This window comes from Nicotiana tabacum, chromosome 21 (assembly GCF_000715075.1).
Source record: "Nicotiana tabacum cultivar K326 chromosome 21, ASM71507v2, whole genome shotgun sequence".
Lineage (NCBI taxonomy): Eukaryota > Viridiplantae > Streptophyta > Magnoliopsida > Solanales > Solanaceae > Nicotiana > Nicotiana tabacum.
This window is the reverse complement of record NC_134100.1, coordinates 95923568-95937329: the sequence shown is the minus strand read 5'-3', so window position 1 is coordinate 95937329 and position 13762 is coordinate 95923568. Positions and strand designations below refer to the sequence as shown.

At 34.0% G+C, this 13762-nt stretch overlaps 2 protein-coding genes across 4 annotated transcripts; both read right to left on the bottom strand.

Annotated features, from left to right (window-relative positions):
• Positions 1 to 1272: 1272 nt before the first annotated feature.
• Positions 1273 to 6412, bottom strand: LOC107784072 (protein BUNDLE SHEATH DEFECTIVE 2, chloroplastic). Of its 3 annotated transcripts, none has more exons than XM_016605137.2 (5): positions 6202 to 6412; positions 4617 to 4711; positions 2498 to 2561; positions 1863 to 1959; positions 1273 to 1724 (listed from the first exon to the last, which is right to left on the bottom strand). In XM_016605137.2, the coding sequence occupies exons 1-5, from the start codon at positions 6257 to 6259 to the stop codon at positions 1646 to 1648; spliced, it is 393 nt and encodes a 130-aa protein (XP_016460623.1). In that variant the 5' UTR covers positions 6260 to 6412; the 3' UTR covers positions 1273 to 1645. The 3 variants fall into 3 exon arrangements, with proteins under 3 accessions (XP_016460623.1, XP_016460625.1, XP_016460624.1); XM_016605139.2 differs by having other exon boundaries at positions 1836 to 1959; positions 6202 to 6407; XM_016605138.2 differs by having other exon boundaries at positions 1860 to 1959; positions 6202 to 6407.
• Positions 6413 to 9831: 3419 nt separating this feature from the next.
• Positions 9832 to 12720, bottom strand: LOC107784073 (uncharacterized). Its single transcript, XM_016605140.2, has 2 exons — positions 11985 to 12720; positions 9832 to 10572 (listed from the first exon to the last, which is right to left on the bottom strand). The coding sequence occupies exons 1-2, from the start codon at positions 12591 to 12593 to the stop codon at positions 10213 to 10215; spliced, it is 969 nt and encodes a 322-aa protein (XP_016460626.1). The 5' UTR covers positions 12594 to 12720; the 3' UTR covers positions 9832 to 10212.
• Between the last annotated feature and the right edge of the window lie 1042 nt (positions 12721 to 13762).

The following is a 13762-nucleotide window of genomic DNA, read 5'->3' as shown; positions in this document are numbered from 1 at the left end:
CTAAATGTTGCGCTAGTGTACATTTGACACCCTTAATCACCTAGAAATTAGTAGAAGTCAACATTGTTCTAAGTAAGGTTTGCTATATAAACCTTAGTTACAAGATTTCTTGTAGTGTCATTTACGAATATACATTCTCTTACACGTTTAATTTTTTCTTTTTGACAACCAAGAAACTCCAAAGGCCACCTGAGGCATGATTCAAAACTTAATAGATAATGGGTGTGAACTCGTAAATACTTTACTTAAATATCATACTTTTTGCTCTGCAGTGGGATTTGAACTCGTAATGTGTCCCTAACTCACACATTGCATGTTACACACTTACCACTAAACCAAAGCCACGGGACATGCTCTTTCATGTTTATGATATCTCAAATGATATGCTAATCTGCATATTAAGGGTGATTTCTGAGGCATGAGTAGCCAGAAGAAATTGAGGAGACAAATGTGCCTCTTCAAAAATTAGTCGAGCCAATGCATAAAACCATCATGAATTGAGCTCAACTGCTAAGTATCAATTATTAGTCTCTTCCCATTTATGTAAACCGTTTTTCCTTATTCGCAGTTTTAATTCGCTATATGTTATTTCTTTCGCTTCAGTTATTATCTTATTATTTTGTTGTTGTTACTGCTTGTTATTTCTGTTCCTTTTCATCTTTACTTGTGTCAGAGATCTATCCAAAACAGACTCTCTACCTTCTTGAGGTAGGGGTAAGGCTGCTTCACTCTATCCTCCCCAGACTCCACTTTGTGGGATTACACTGAGTTTGTTGTTGTTGTTGTTCCCATTTATTAAAGCCTTAGTTAGCATAATTACTCAGTATTTGTGATAGTGGAAGATATGAGATACCTGGTGAATTAATTGAAGTACATGCAAACTAGCACAGACACCACAATTAGTAAACTAGGAGAAAGTAGCAAGAGTACAATGTTGAGGCATCATTGTTGGAAATTGAAGATTCTGCAGGTTATATCCAGAAGCCTGAAGTAAACTACCTTGAACTCGAATTCCAGAACCAACATCTTTAAAGGGGTTGAAAAGGGTGAGGCTGTAAGTGAATAAAGAGAAGATGTCTACCTTCTCTGAATTGGGCACAATAACATAAGCAGAATGTTGTCATGTGATCATCAATTCAATGCTTGAAGTTGCACCCTGAGATATCATTTTGAACCTGCTTTAATATCAGCTTTATTATATTTGCTGCCAATGAAGCCTTGACCAGGTCTTACCAAGTCAAGATGAGGTGCAGACAGTGGCGAAGCCAGGAATTTCCTCAAGGGTATTCAAACTTAAAAGAAGTGAAAAAAATTCTCCGACAAAGAATGTTCAATATATCAATATATGTTATGTACCTCTAAAACTTAATATTTTACCTATATACGCTGTGTAATTTTCCGACGAAGGGTGGTCAGTTAACCACCCTTTAAGACATGTAGCTTCGCCCCTGGGTGCAGAGACTATGAGGTTTCTAATTCAGACTCCCAAGGATGTATGTACAAAGGCCACGATTGACTTTTCGAGCACATTACACAAACTGTAATGTAGCTGTTCTTGTAAATATTTCACAGCATCATCTCCTTAGTGCTGTCTTGAGTTTCAGAGCTAGCTATTGTTTCATACTGAGACCAGTGCATATGAAGTCTACTCATCGAACGTACTCATAAATCCACCAAGAAATCCAGCGCCATTGCAGTCGCCACATAACATATCTTTTTTACCTCTGAACAAAAAAAAAATGCAAACATGAAGGATATGATTAATGAGATGGCGGTGTTGTAGCATTTTTCTCAACTTGCTTAGGAATTGAAAACCAATGCGAATTCATAATCACCAAAAGCACATGTGATAGTACAACTACCCGCACAGCCAACATAGTTCACCAGCTTTGAACCGCCCACTGAAATAATCTTCAGAGTTAACACCAATGCCTTTACACTGTGAGCACAACACTGCACCTGAGAGCATTATAGCGTCTAAGAAACAAAAAATGCTGAACTTAATCCAAGTAGAAATGGATTATTTCAGATCTCTGTAACCAATATAAAGGGCAACCCGGCGCACCAGGTTTCCCGCGTTCACGCAGGATCGGGGAAGGGCCGCACTCCAAGGGGTGTGGTGCAGAAAGCCTACCCTGAGGCAAACATTAGTGGCTGCTTCTGCGGCTCGAATCCGTGACCTATATGTTGTTGTTGTCAAGATATAATAGTTCTATCACTAAAATCTAGTAGAAAATTTCCTCTTGAAAATACTGCTGCCCTCACGATAATTCATGAAACCTGATGCAACAGTTAGCATCTAGAGCTAACTGGATATCATCTTCATTGCTATAATGCAACTAACATCCAGTAAAAATAAGTGCCTAATTACAATATTAAGAAATATAGTCGCAATTCAAAGCAGCATGAGAGTGTTCGTCAAGAGAAGTCCACTGAACCTTATCATTATTGACGAGAGAGAATTCAAGATCCAAAAAAAATGCATCAATCCACTTACCATTTCCATCACAATTTTTACAGATGATGCTCCTTGCTTTTGCGTCTTGGTCGCTGTCAGTGGCCTGGAAAATAGAGAATAATGTTAAAGCTCTGGCACGACATAACCAACTCGAGGAAATAGAAGGAAAGATGGTATAGTTAGATCACAAAAAGAGGTGAAAGAAAAATTCTATGAGATGAGAGACGAAAAAAGAAAGCGAGAAAAAGTTTCTGATCCCATCAGGAACGAAATTAAGCCGCCTGACCCTGTTTCACATAAATAGAGAGATGAATTGGTATTATACAGATGCCACCATACAGCATTCAAATCCCATAAACAAGTTTATTTGGTGTTTTTCCTAGCCAAGTAGTGTCACTGTAATCATCTATCTCAATTCTTTTCAATACCAGACCAGTTTGAGCACAGAAAACTTCTTAAAAACATTTGTTGCTCCAAACTCGAGCCAAGACTATGAGCACATACAACAACAATAAAACCCAGTATAATCTCACAAGTGGGGTCTGGGGAGGGTAGTGTGGGTAGTGTGTACGCAGACATTACCCCTACCTTGAAGGTAGAAAGGCTATTTCTGATAGACAAGACTTTGAGCACATAAACTTCTTAAAAGCTTCCTCTCCATTCTCAAGTCAAGACTATCTCCAAATTATCATCAAACAAGTTTTACTTGATTAGTTATTAACTTTTGTGATTTTCCCCCTTCTAAGTTCCAAAGTCTTCACTCCTCATCTATCTACTGTATTTGCTATAATCATTCACCTGAAATTTGTGGTACCAATTGCAGTCACTTTCACAACAGAAATTAAAAACATAGTTATAGTTTCAGGCATTTGGCAAGCATACCATAGGGAATATTTTCCCCAACAATAGATGGCATAATACTTAGAAAAGCAGTGAGCTTCAAAGATGAAGTTCACTCTGCCATATCTCATATATACAGCAATATCCTAGAAAATTTCCTAAGTGTACCTACATAGTTATCGCTGTGTGACCAGGAGGTCACGGGTTCAAGCCACGGAATCAGTATCTTCCAGAAATGCAAGGTAAGGCTCCTTTTAATTGGACTCCTAAATCAATGGCCAAAATCATAGGAAAAGAAGATTCCTTTTGTTTTTTCAGTCAACAAGTTATAATTACAAAAAGATAGAGTTTAATTATTAATTATATGTTACATTAATGTTGAAGTAGCTATATATAGCTAGTGCTAATCACTATCAATGCGGGAAAAAGTTTGCCTCTATGGTTACGGTGGAAGTCTTTTTGCGAGCAGATTCAAGATTTAAGTTATATGGGTTCAACTTAAAGTTTTTAGTATTGAACTCATTGTATTTTCACAGTTATGGGTTCATACCTACAATTTATAGCAATTTTAATAGATTTTTACACATAAATTTATGTTCTGCGTCAAAAGTACTAGATTCAAATGAACCCGATAGTAATACATTGAATCCGCCTCTGCACATGAATATCTAAGTTGGATTTTGTTCATTACTTTTGATCAAATCATTTTTTAACTTTATATGTGGGATGATATCACTGAATTGGCTACGCAACACATAAGATCAAAATGAAAATTGGTTTCTTGGAAAATTATATGTGGTTAACACCCAAAACATGACATATCGGTTTTATGATATTTCCTTTTTAGAGAAGAGTAAACATTGAATTTGGTCAGCTATTTGTGTCCTTTCCCGAACCCCGCGCATAACGGAAGCTTAGTGCACCAGGCTGCCATTTTCTGTACCTACCTAGTTGTCATACAACCTCCACAATTGAGTTATATATGTCTAAAGACATACTAGATTTGTAATTGCCCTCGGTGACTTGGCAAAAAAAGAGAGCAGCCCGATGCACTGAGCTCCCGCTATACGCGGAGTTTTGGAAGGGCCGGACTACAAGGGTCTATTGTTCGCAGTCTTACCCTGCATTTTTGCCAGAGACTGTTTTCACGGCTCGAACCCGTGACCTCCTGATCACGTGACAACAACTTTACCAAGGCTCCCATTCGCCCTAAGAGGCTAGGCATAAAAGTGAAAAAAAGATGTAGGAATTGCATATTGATTGAGCACATTTAACTGCAACATGCACAAATATCTATGCATAGAAGTCCAAAATTTACCTTCACTTCCAAAATTCTTAAGGTACTCTTGGAGCTGTAGGTAACATCTTTGATCCATTGAATCTTTCTTCCAGTGCAATTCCCATTAATTAGACCTAACAAGAATATAAAATCCCATTAATTACTGCATAAAAGGTTCCAAAAAAAATTGAATCATTTAGACCAAACATATAATGTTCTATAGAAAGTTGCAGACTCAGAAACAAACACAAAGAGTGATAAAATTCCGTATGTACACTGAAATTTATCCCTGAAAAGTTTAATACTAAACTAGTTGGTTACGACAAAGCATTACTAGACAGAAATTACATCAGAAAATAACCTGTCATGAGATCTTTTACAAAAAACTTATTGGCGAAGACTTTTGATCATTACAAAAAAAAAATGGAATTAGCTACGGACTTCGTCGCTAAATTGCTCGTAGCTAACGTACTTTTTTGATAATCTGTAGCTAAACAGGATTAGCGGCGGGTATTTCTATTTAGCTACAGAATTTGGCAGTCGCTAATTTGAAAGATGAGAAATTTTTAGGGTATATACTATTAACCATGCATTTAGATATATTATATCCTAACAATTGTCATGGTTAAAAGTCTAAGTGGAGATTATTTGGATATATACTATTAAACATGTATTTGGGTATAATATTTATTATGAAATAATTATTTATTCAATTTTAATTAAGATTTAAATAGATCATGTATTCGCATGTGTCCTTTACTTATATAATAAATAATTTAGTGTACAAAGTTTAGCTTATACACGAAAGATTAAAGTATCGGTTCTTATTAGTTATAAAGATTATGTTCGCAATCTAATGATGGAATTAGAGAAGCCTCGGAATGACTGTAGTACAAGATTAAATAAAATTTATCTTGATTATTTGAATTGTATAATTCGACTTCTTGTGCTAGTACATTTTGTATCTTTTGAACAAACCAACCGAGACAAGTATTTTATATTGACTTAATAAAATAAATTCTCTAGCCATTAAATGTACTTATGCTCTTAATTTTGCTATGATTATTATTAATTGTGTGCATTATTTATTATTTTAATTTATTAAAAGATGAGATGCCCGGTAAATTAGACTATAACAATATACATGTGAAATAATAGTTAGTTGATGGAATTTATATCTCGATCTAGAGATTAATGATACACCTTTATGAAAGCTTATAATTACTAGTAATGATTTTAGTAACTAAACTTTACTTATTATAACAATAAAGTTCAACCTTTTTAATGTGTCAAAATATAGTTTTGTGACTAGACTTTTATAGAGGGTAAAGTAACTACACTTTTACCACTATAACAATTAACTTTACCCATTTATAACTGTTTAGTCACAATACTTTTTATCACTTTAAAATAACTAAAATTTACTCACTATAACAATAAAATTCTGCTTCTTTAATATGACACATTATAATTTTGTGACTAGACAGTTACAGAGGGTAAAATTCAGTAAATATACGTAGAATTAACCCAAAAAAAAGGGTACGAAAACAATAGAATATAACTATCTATTAAACAAAAAAAAACATAAAAAGTACAAGAAAAACAAGAACTGCAATTTATGTACCTGGTTTATTGACAGAGTTCAAGGAAGTTATAGGTGTGAAACATAGAGAATTTGCCATTAAGACAATAGAATTTAGTTATTTCTAAACTGAAGAAGTTTCTAATTAAATGTTGTTGGTAGTAACGAAAACTACATGCAGCCGCAGGTTACTAGATAAGGCTCACTCCTTTTTGGTCTCTTTGTTGATCTAAAATTTAAAAGAAAAATGACTAACATAACCTTTCTCTCCAGCAGGCAAATAAGCAATAAAATATCTACCAACCCATTTTTCATGTCGTTTTATCCCCAAAAAAAATTCAATAATATAAAAATACAAGAGAAAAAAATATAATATTAAAAAGTATTAAAAAAGATAAAGGTTGATAATTTAGAGGGTAAAATGGATATTTGATCATTAAAAGTTCGAGAAATCTAGCCGAGTGACTTTTTGAGTACTATAGAAAAAGTTAAGTGGCTTTTGTTACCCAAAAAAAAAGATTTTACTAAGTAATTACGAATAGTTGAATGACCAATTGAATAATGGACTCTCTCATTTTACGTATCATTTTAGCTTTTAGAAAATCATGAGTCCAAGACATAATTATCTTATTCAATGTTACTCTTTTTATTAAAGAGGTTGAAAGTGATTAATAATACTTTCTTTCCAATTAATAGGAATGATAAAGTGAGAGGGAATAAGAAATAAATAAGGGTAATTTTGTAAATTTATTCTTATGCTTAATGTTTTCTTAATGGACAAGCTAAAACCTTAAACGATACTTAAAATGGGATGGAGGAAGTGTTGGATTTAACTTATATGTATTAGTTGTATAAAGAAAATTTTCACTATTAATGTATTTTCAAATATGTTGTAACACGTGACTGGGATAATTTTTCAAGTTAGTAATATCACTTTTTATGTACAATTATCTATATTTGTATTTTGGAGACGTGATAGTATAATAATTCTTTTACATGTAATCTCTTTTTATAGGTTCGTTCAATATTTGAAAATAATTTAATTTTTAAATTTTTATTTTTTTATTTTACTCGTAATAAGAATCTTTTATAACACATAAATGTTATGATCTCATAAAACTTTTACTTTTTAAATTTTTAAGACTAAAAGTTTTAAAAATATTTTTTTTCCTCGTATCAAATCAAATTACGTCATATAAATTATAATAGAGGGAATAGGAGTTAGTAAAAGTCAAACCTTGCTCTATGTCAGGTTCGCCAATTCGCTTTTTCAGTGCTGATCTAACAGATACTCATCATTTGTGAGCTATGGAGGCTAAAAAAATTCAGTTTTCTGGTTTATTTTAAAGAGAAATGCAGACAAAACCTGAAACAAGTGCACTTTTCCCTAGTAATTTTTGTAAGTATTTAACCGTGGTTGGAATTTGGAGATTGTCTTTTTTGGGTCACAAGTAAAAACTCCAACACTTACTTGTGAAGATCATTGTTGTATTTCTGGTTGTTTGTTGCAAATAGAACTAGAAGCAACTGTATGAAGTTATGGTGGAGAAATGAGGTCCTTCAAAATCACAAGACAAGCAATTATCTAAGAGCAGACATTGTAGCAAAGGTATGAAGCTCAGAAAGTTGAGCTCAATTATTGATATAAACCTCACTTATAACATTTATTTCCATGTAATTTATCAATGTACATTGTCTTTCATGTTTTTCAAAATGTGAAAAACCACAAGCTGAAGCAGTGCTCATTTCATCTTCCTTAATGGCGTAAGTATATGTTTTCTTTTCCGATATGTTCTTTACTTTAGCTCTGTAGATGGAATTGTAATAAAAGTTTTCAAGATTATATAATATATATATTAAGGAGAATAACCACCCAAGGGTTGTGGCCTAGTAGTCAATGAAGGCGATTTCTTTCCCTGTGTCTAATACCTGGTGGTCAGAGTTATCAGATACATGTGTTGTTACTAGAAAGTAGCAGGTATCACATGAAATAGTCGAGCTGCACAAGCTGACCTGGAAACGGGAAACCGCTGGCATCTCAAATTTATAGGACAAAAGTGCATCTTCAGAAATTACTAAAGCCACAAGTAATATGAGGTGGCAGCAAAAAACCAGCATAATATGCTAAGCTCAACTGCTAAATATCAGTCATCAATGGAAATGGCTAGGAGAAAGTGGCAAGAGTTAAATGTTGAGGCATCATTGTTGGAAATTGAAAGCACTGCAGGTTACATTCAGAGGCCAGAAGTCAACTAGCTTGAAACTGAATTCCAGGACCAGCGCACTAAATTGGACACAGTAACATGAGCAACATGCTATCATTTGACGGTCAATTCAGTGCTTCAAGTTGCACTCTTTGAAATCATATTGAACATGCTTTAATATCAGCTTTACAATTTTCTGTTAAACATTGCTGCTAATGAAGCCTTGACCAGGTAGTTACCAACTACCAAGTCAAGATGGACCTGCTGAGAGTCTGAGACCATGAGGTTTCAAATTCCCCTCCCATCGAAGTACAGATTTAGGTCTATTTTTTGTGTTGGTGCTCTCCCTACTAGTATGTGCTTACAGCGTTAACTTACACCAGTTGTTGCATTGTACAGCAACAAAAAAACCCAGCATAATCCCACAAGTGGGGTCTGGGGAGGGTAGTGCATATACAAACCTTACCCCTACCTTGAAGGTTGAGAGGTTGTTCCCTATATATCCTCAGCTCAAGGAAAGATGAAAAGAAAGCAATTGTTGCATTGCGATATTATAAGTATCTCTTTGTTAACCCCCACCCTCCCAAAAAAAAAGGGTTACTGAGGCGCTTTATAGCACTTGAACTACTGTATCAAAAGATTCTGGGAATGGTTACCTGGAGTATTGTTGAGTTTCATAGCTAGCTCAAATTGTTTCAATGGAGAGTTTTACCTTGAAACTTGTATATTCCATACCTGGCTTTACACTATATTACTGCTATATAAATCTATTCCCTGGCTAAGTATGTGTGTTCTTAATAATGAGGAGAGGATGCATGTTCTTACCTTCTAACAGAACCGCCTCGATTTCCCAGATGCTGTAATTTTCTCTGTGCTTTATAACGAGATAGAACATTTGTCATAGTTTGCTGCCATAAGTGTCTATGCTGGAGCCAATGAGCTGCTAAATTAAAAAATAATTAAGGCTTTATAGAGCAGTGGAGTTCAGCAATTAGAGCCTCAATCACACTTCTCTTTCCTCCTCTTTTACAGACTGAATGTAGCTCAATGTGAAAACAGCCACTCACAATAGAAAAGTTAAGCTATCTTTAATGCCATAAAGCAGATGGTTAAGAGGAATAAGTGTTTAAGAGAACTCCACCTAACAACTAATTTGACCTCATTAAACACAGAAGTACTAACCTAGAAAAAATGCTATTAATGAAGGTTTATCATTAAACACCACTAATCAACCTTTTTTCAGGGCCATTAATGTGTTGACCAACACACTTGCATCACTCACACAGTTTCAAAGAAGACAATATAAACAGAAAGGGTAAAAGAAAGAGGGGGGGGGGGGGGTGTCAAAGCATGACATCATTCATACACTATATTGAAGTCATTAAAAAGAATTGTAGTTAGTTGTACTTAATGATCAACATGTTCACCAAAGTAAACAGAGAGAAAAAAGGAGCAAAAGACACAGATCAAAGCAACAACCTCTACAAGAAAAGTATTATAAAGAGCCTGTGCACACATTACATATTGGGTAACCAAGCAAAAAGTGTGAGAAAACATCCTGCCACTATATTCCTACCTTCTCTTCTCCTATCTGTTTATCCAACCACAAACCTACCGGCAAAAGTTGGTTTTGTTACAATCCTCTCAACATGGTCTAAATCAGGTTGCCAATTCACAAAACCTGAAAAAAGTAGAGTTCAACTTTGAACAAATGGCGTGTCAGGTCCTCGGTCCTCCAACCATTCTAAACTTATCGTACCAAAAAATATGATAGTTGGTCGTTAAAATCGATGTATCAGAACTTTTCAAGAGTTGTAGCGGAAGATTGTTTGTAAAATGAGTAACTTTGTCAATTTGTTTTTGTGCAGTGCGCATCTGTACCGTGTTGAGTGCAATGGTTATAGCCCACACTGTGGAGAAACTCTCGGATTTCTTTGGCGCTGCTATTGCTGGCTTGTAACAAACGCTCATCTTCCTCATAGATTAGGTAAGGTGCTTCGCCTTTCTTCCTCGATAATAATTTTGACGCTCCCTTAAGTACATGATATTCCCAGCCTTGAACATCTATCTTTAGCAGCAGAACAGGCTCTTCTTGGACAACTTCGTCAAGAGGAATAGTTTTTACTTGAACTTCAATCTCTTCATTTGACTTAAAAGCCAACTTGGCACCCGTGGCTGAGACTGCACTATTGTCGAGCCTACCAACCAACTAAAAAACAAATACATGAAAAGCAAAACTTTCAGTAGGGTAGCTAACAAAATAACAAATAGCATAATAATTAATGCTGAACAATAGGCAGTCCCCTCTTGTTTCTTTTTCTTTTTCTTTTTCCTTTTTCCTTTTTAGATGTTAAAAGGTCAATAACAACTACAAAACCTAATAGTAGCATTGTTTTTTATTGTTTGGGTAGAAACTATAGAAGTTTAAACCCGAACCACCGTGTCATTAAGAGAGTATGTGCTACCAGCAATATAGCAATCTAGACTGGGTTACGATCTTGCCCAAGTTTTGAAGGTGCAATTCCATATAATGACGAAAAAGGAGTAGTTGCATGCTAATATAATTAAGATAGGTCTTCCAACAGAAGAGATGGATAAACGCAGTCATGGTCTATATAAGTTGGCTAGAGACAACAAAAATCTAATATCGAGCTCTGGTACCAGGGATATAACTGAAGAAGAGTCTGAATTTCTCAAGCAGAGGAAATACGAGGTTAAACATCATATAAAAGAGTGGTAGTACTCGTGAGCTCTAAGTTTCACTTTTCAATAGTACATCTTCAAATCATCATAATCCCAAAAAGGAAGACATTGAGAATCATCAACCAGCTCCCTAAATGAAAATCGAATGAGAGTGTCATTTAGTTCTCTCATACCTTTCTCGGCCATTTGGCTAAGATCAACTATCATTTAATTCTCTCATTCAAAATTGTGCATTCAGATTTTTATCTCGCATAGCTCCACATGATAAAAGAAATACAATCAGAGAGTGACTATTCATGATTTCATAATCGAATCAATTCAGACCAGTCAATCGGTCAATGTAGATGGTAAAGCTCAGTTCTTTAACTCCATTATGTCCGAGGTACACAAATGCTATTTAGCAAAATTAGTTACATTATCAAATTTTACATCAATAATCAAGCTAGATACAATAACACTGCTAAAAGAAAAAACCAAAAACAAGAACAAGAACAAGAACAAGAACTATGCCTCAGTTCCAAACAAGTTGGGGTCAACGATATGATCCTCTTTCTTTATTTAAGCTCAACTCGCATCATCATCATTACCAAAATAAAAAATAAAATACAAGTGATATACGATTAATCCAATAATACATGACTTAGCTAATAATTAAGGAAACTATACAACAACAAACAATAACAACAACGACGCCCTGGGTAAACCAGAGTGCTCACCCGAAGGTCGTAGCGGCTGCGGGTTTCCCCTCTTACCAAAAAACAACAACTACGCCTCAGTCTCAAACAAGTTGATCGGCTATATGAATCCTCACTTACCATGGTGCTCTATTTAAACTCATGTCAGACCAATATTATATAAAACAATACAATTAACAAAATCCTAAATACTCATATAAACCAAATTAAATTATAAAAATACCTTGTGAAAGGTAATATTCCCGATATGATCTGAGGCAGCAGCTTCATAAACTTCAACTAACTCACCAACTCTATTAAAATAAACACCTTCACAAATCTTCTGCAAATTTTCAAAAACAGGTTCAAAGGCCAAAACTTTAAACCCCATAACAGCAGCAGCAAAACTAGCCATTCCTACATTAGCTCCAACATCAACAAAAATACCCTTTTTACCCTTCATCTTTTCCAATAATTCCTGTACAGTCCCAGATATATCAGGCTTCCTAAATGGTTTCCCTTTAAGTACCCTTTGAATATTCTTATGGGGTTTTTCTGGTAAATTCCCAAAATCTGAAAGTGAAAAAAGAAATGGGTATTTAACACCTTCAACTATACTAGCTATTACAGGGTAAGCTTGTGGTGAATTGTAACAATCAAAGGGTTTTATTAAAGGGTTATTAAAGATTGGATTTTTAAGGGATTTTACGGTTTTTTGTGGATTTTGGGGTTGTTGAGTTTGTGATGTGAGGTAAAGGAAAACGAGAAGGAGAAGTGAAGTAGAGATGAAGAGCAGGAGATTTTTGGGTGTGAAGATCTTGATTTGTTGGTTTCTTCTCCAAGAATTTGCCATTGATATTTTGTGAAGAAATTGTTGAAAAATTTTCAAAACAAGTTTTGAAGTGTAAAGATTGGATCTTGATGTGAAGTGTATTTTTTTGCTGGGAGTGAAATTGAACTTTGAACAATGTAGAACAAGAGGAGGTAAAATATATTTAATGTGACTACTTTTTAAATAATTGGACAAATGTTAAATATTTAGTTAAATGTAAATTTTAGAAATCTAAAGTATAATTATATGTTTAACAACTTTTATAGTATTTTAAAAAAAAGAGCTAATACCATAATCTACTTCTAATCTCTTTTGTGATTAGGTTCCGGCTGCTAATTTTTCAAAAAATTTAATGTTATTGTTACTATATTGGCAATGGCATGTTTAGGACTTAGAACTAGAATTTTGAGTAAAAATGGCATGACATAACCATTCGTACTTTTACTCTTTAAAAAGAGGAATTTGTATATTTATTTAAAGTAACCACTATTACGGCGGAGATAAAAGCTAAGACAAAAATATCATAACTGAAATACGGAAAATTTCAGCATAATATGCTGGATTATAGAACGCATGTGCATAAACTTTCAACATATTATATTAGAACTCCAACACATTATTAATTATAACGCATTATGCTGAAACTAATAAGTAAAAAAAATATCAGATTTCAGCATATTATGTTGAAATATTTCTGAATTTTAAGGGTATTTTTGTTCAGATTTTATTTTTACATTAAAAATGGTTATATTTCAATTGCTTTTTAAACTATAACAAATTTTTACGCTATTTATATTAGAATTCTAACACATTATTAATTCTAACGCATTATGCTGAAACTAATAAATAAAATAAATATCAGATTTCAGCATATTATGTTAAAATATTTCTGAATTTTAAGGATATTTTTGTTCAGATTTTATTTTTACTTTAAAAATGGTTAGATTTCAATTGCTTTTTAAACTATAACAAATTTTCACGCTATTTCTAAAATTTTCACAAATTTTGAGAACTTGGATAAAAGTACACTGGACCAAGACTGACCTCTCTCAAGGCTATTTGGGCCGGTAGTCCAATTAATCCAGAAATTTTGAAAGGGATCTTTACACAAATTGGCGGGTCATATTCATTATTTATTTTTTTAGTTATATACGTATATTACATATTTATTATATACAATTATACACATA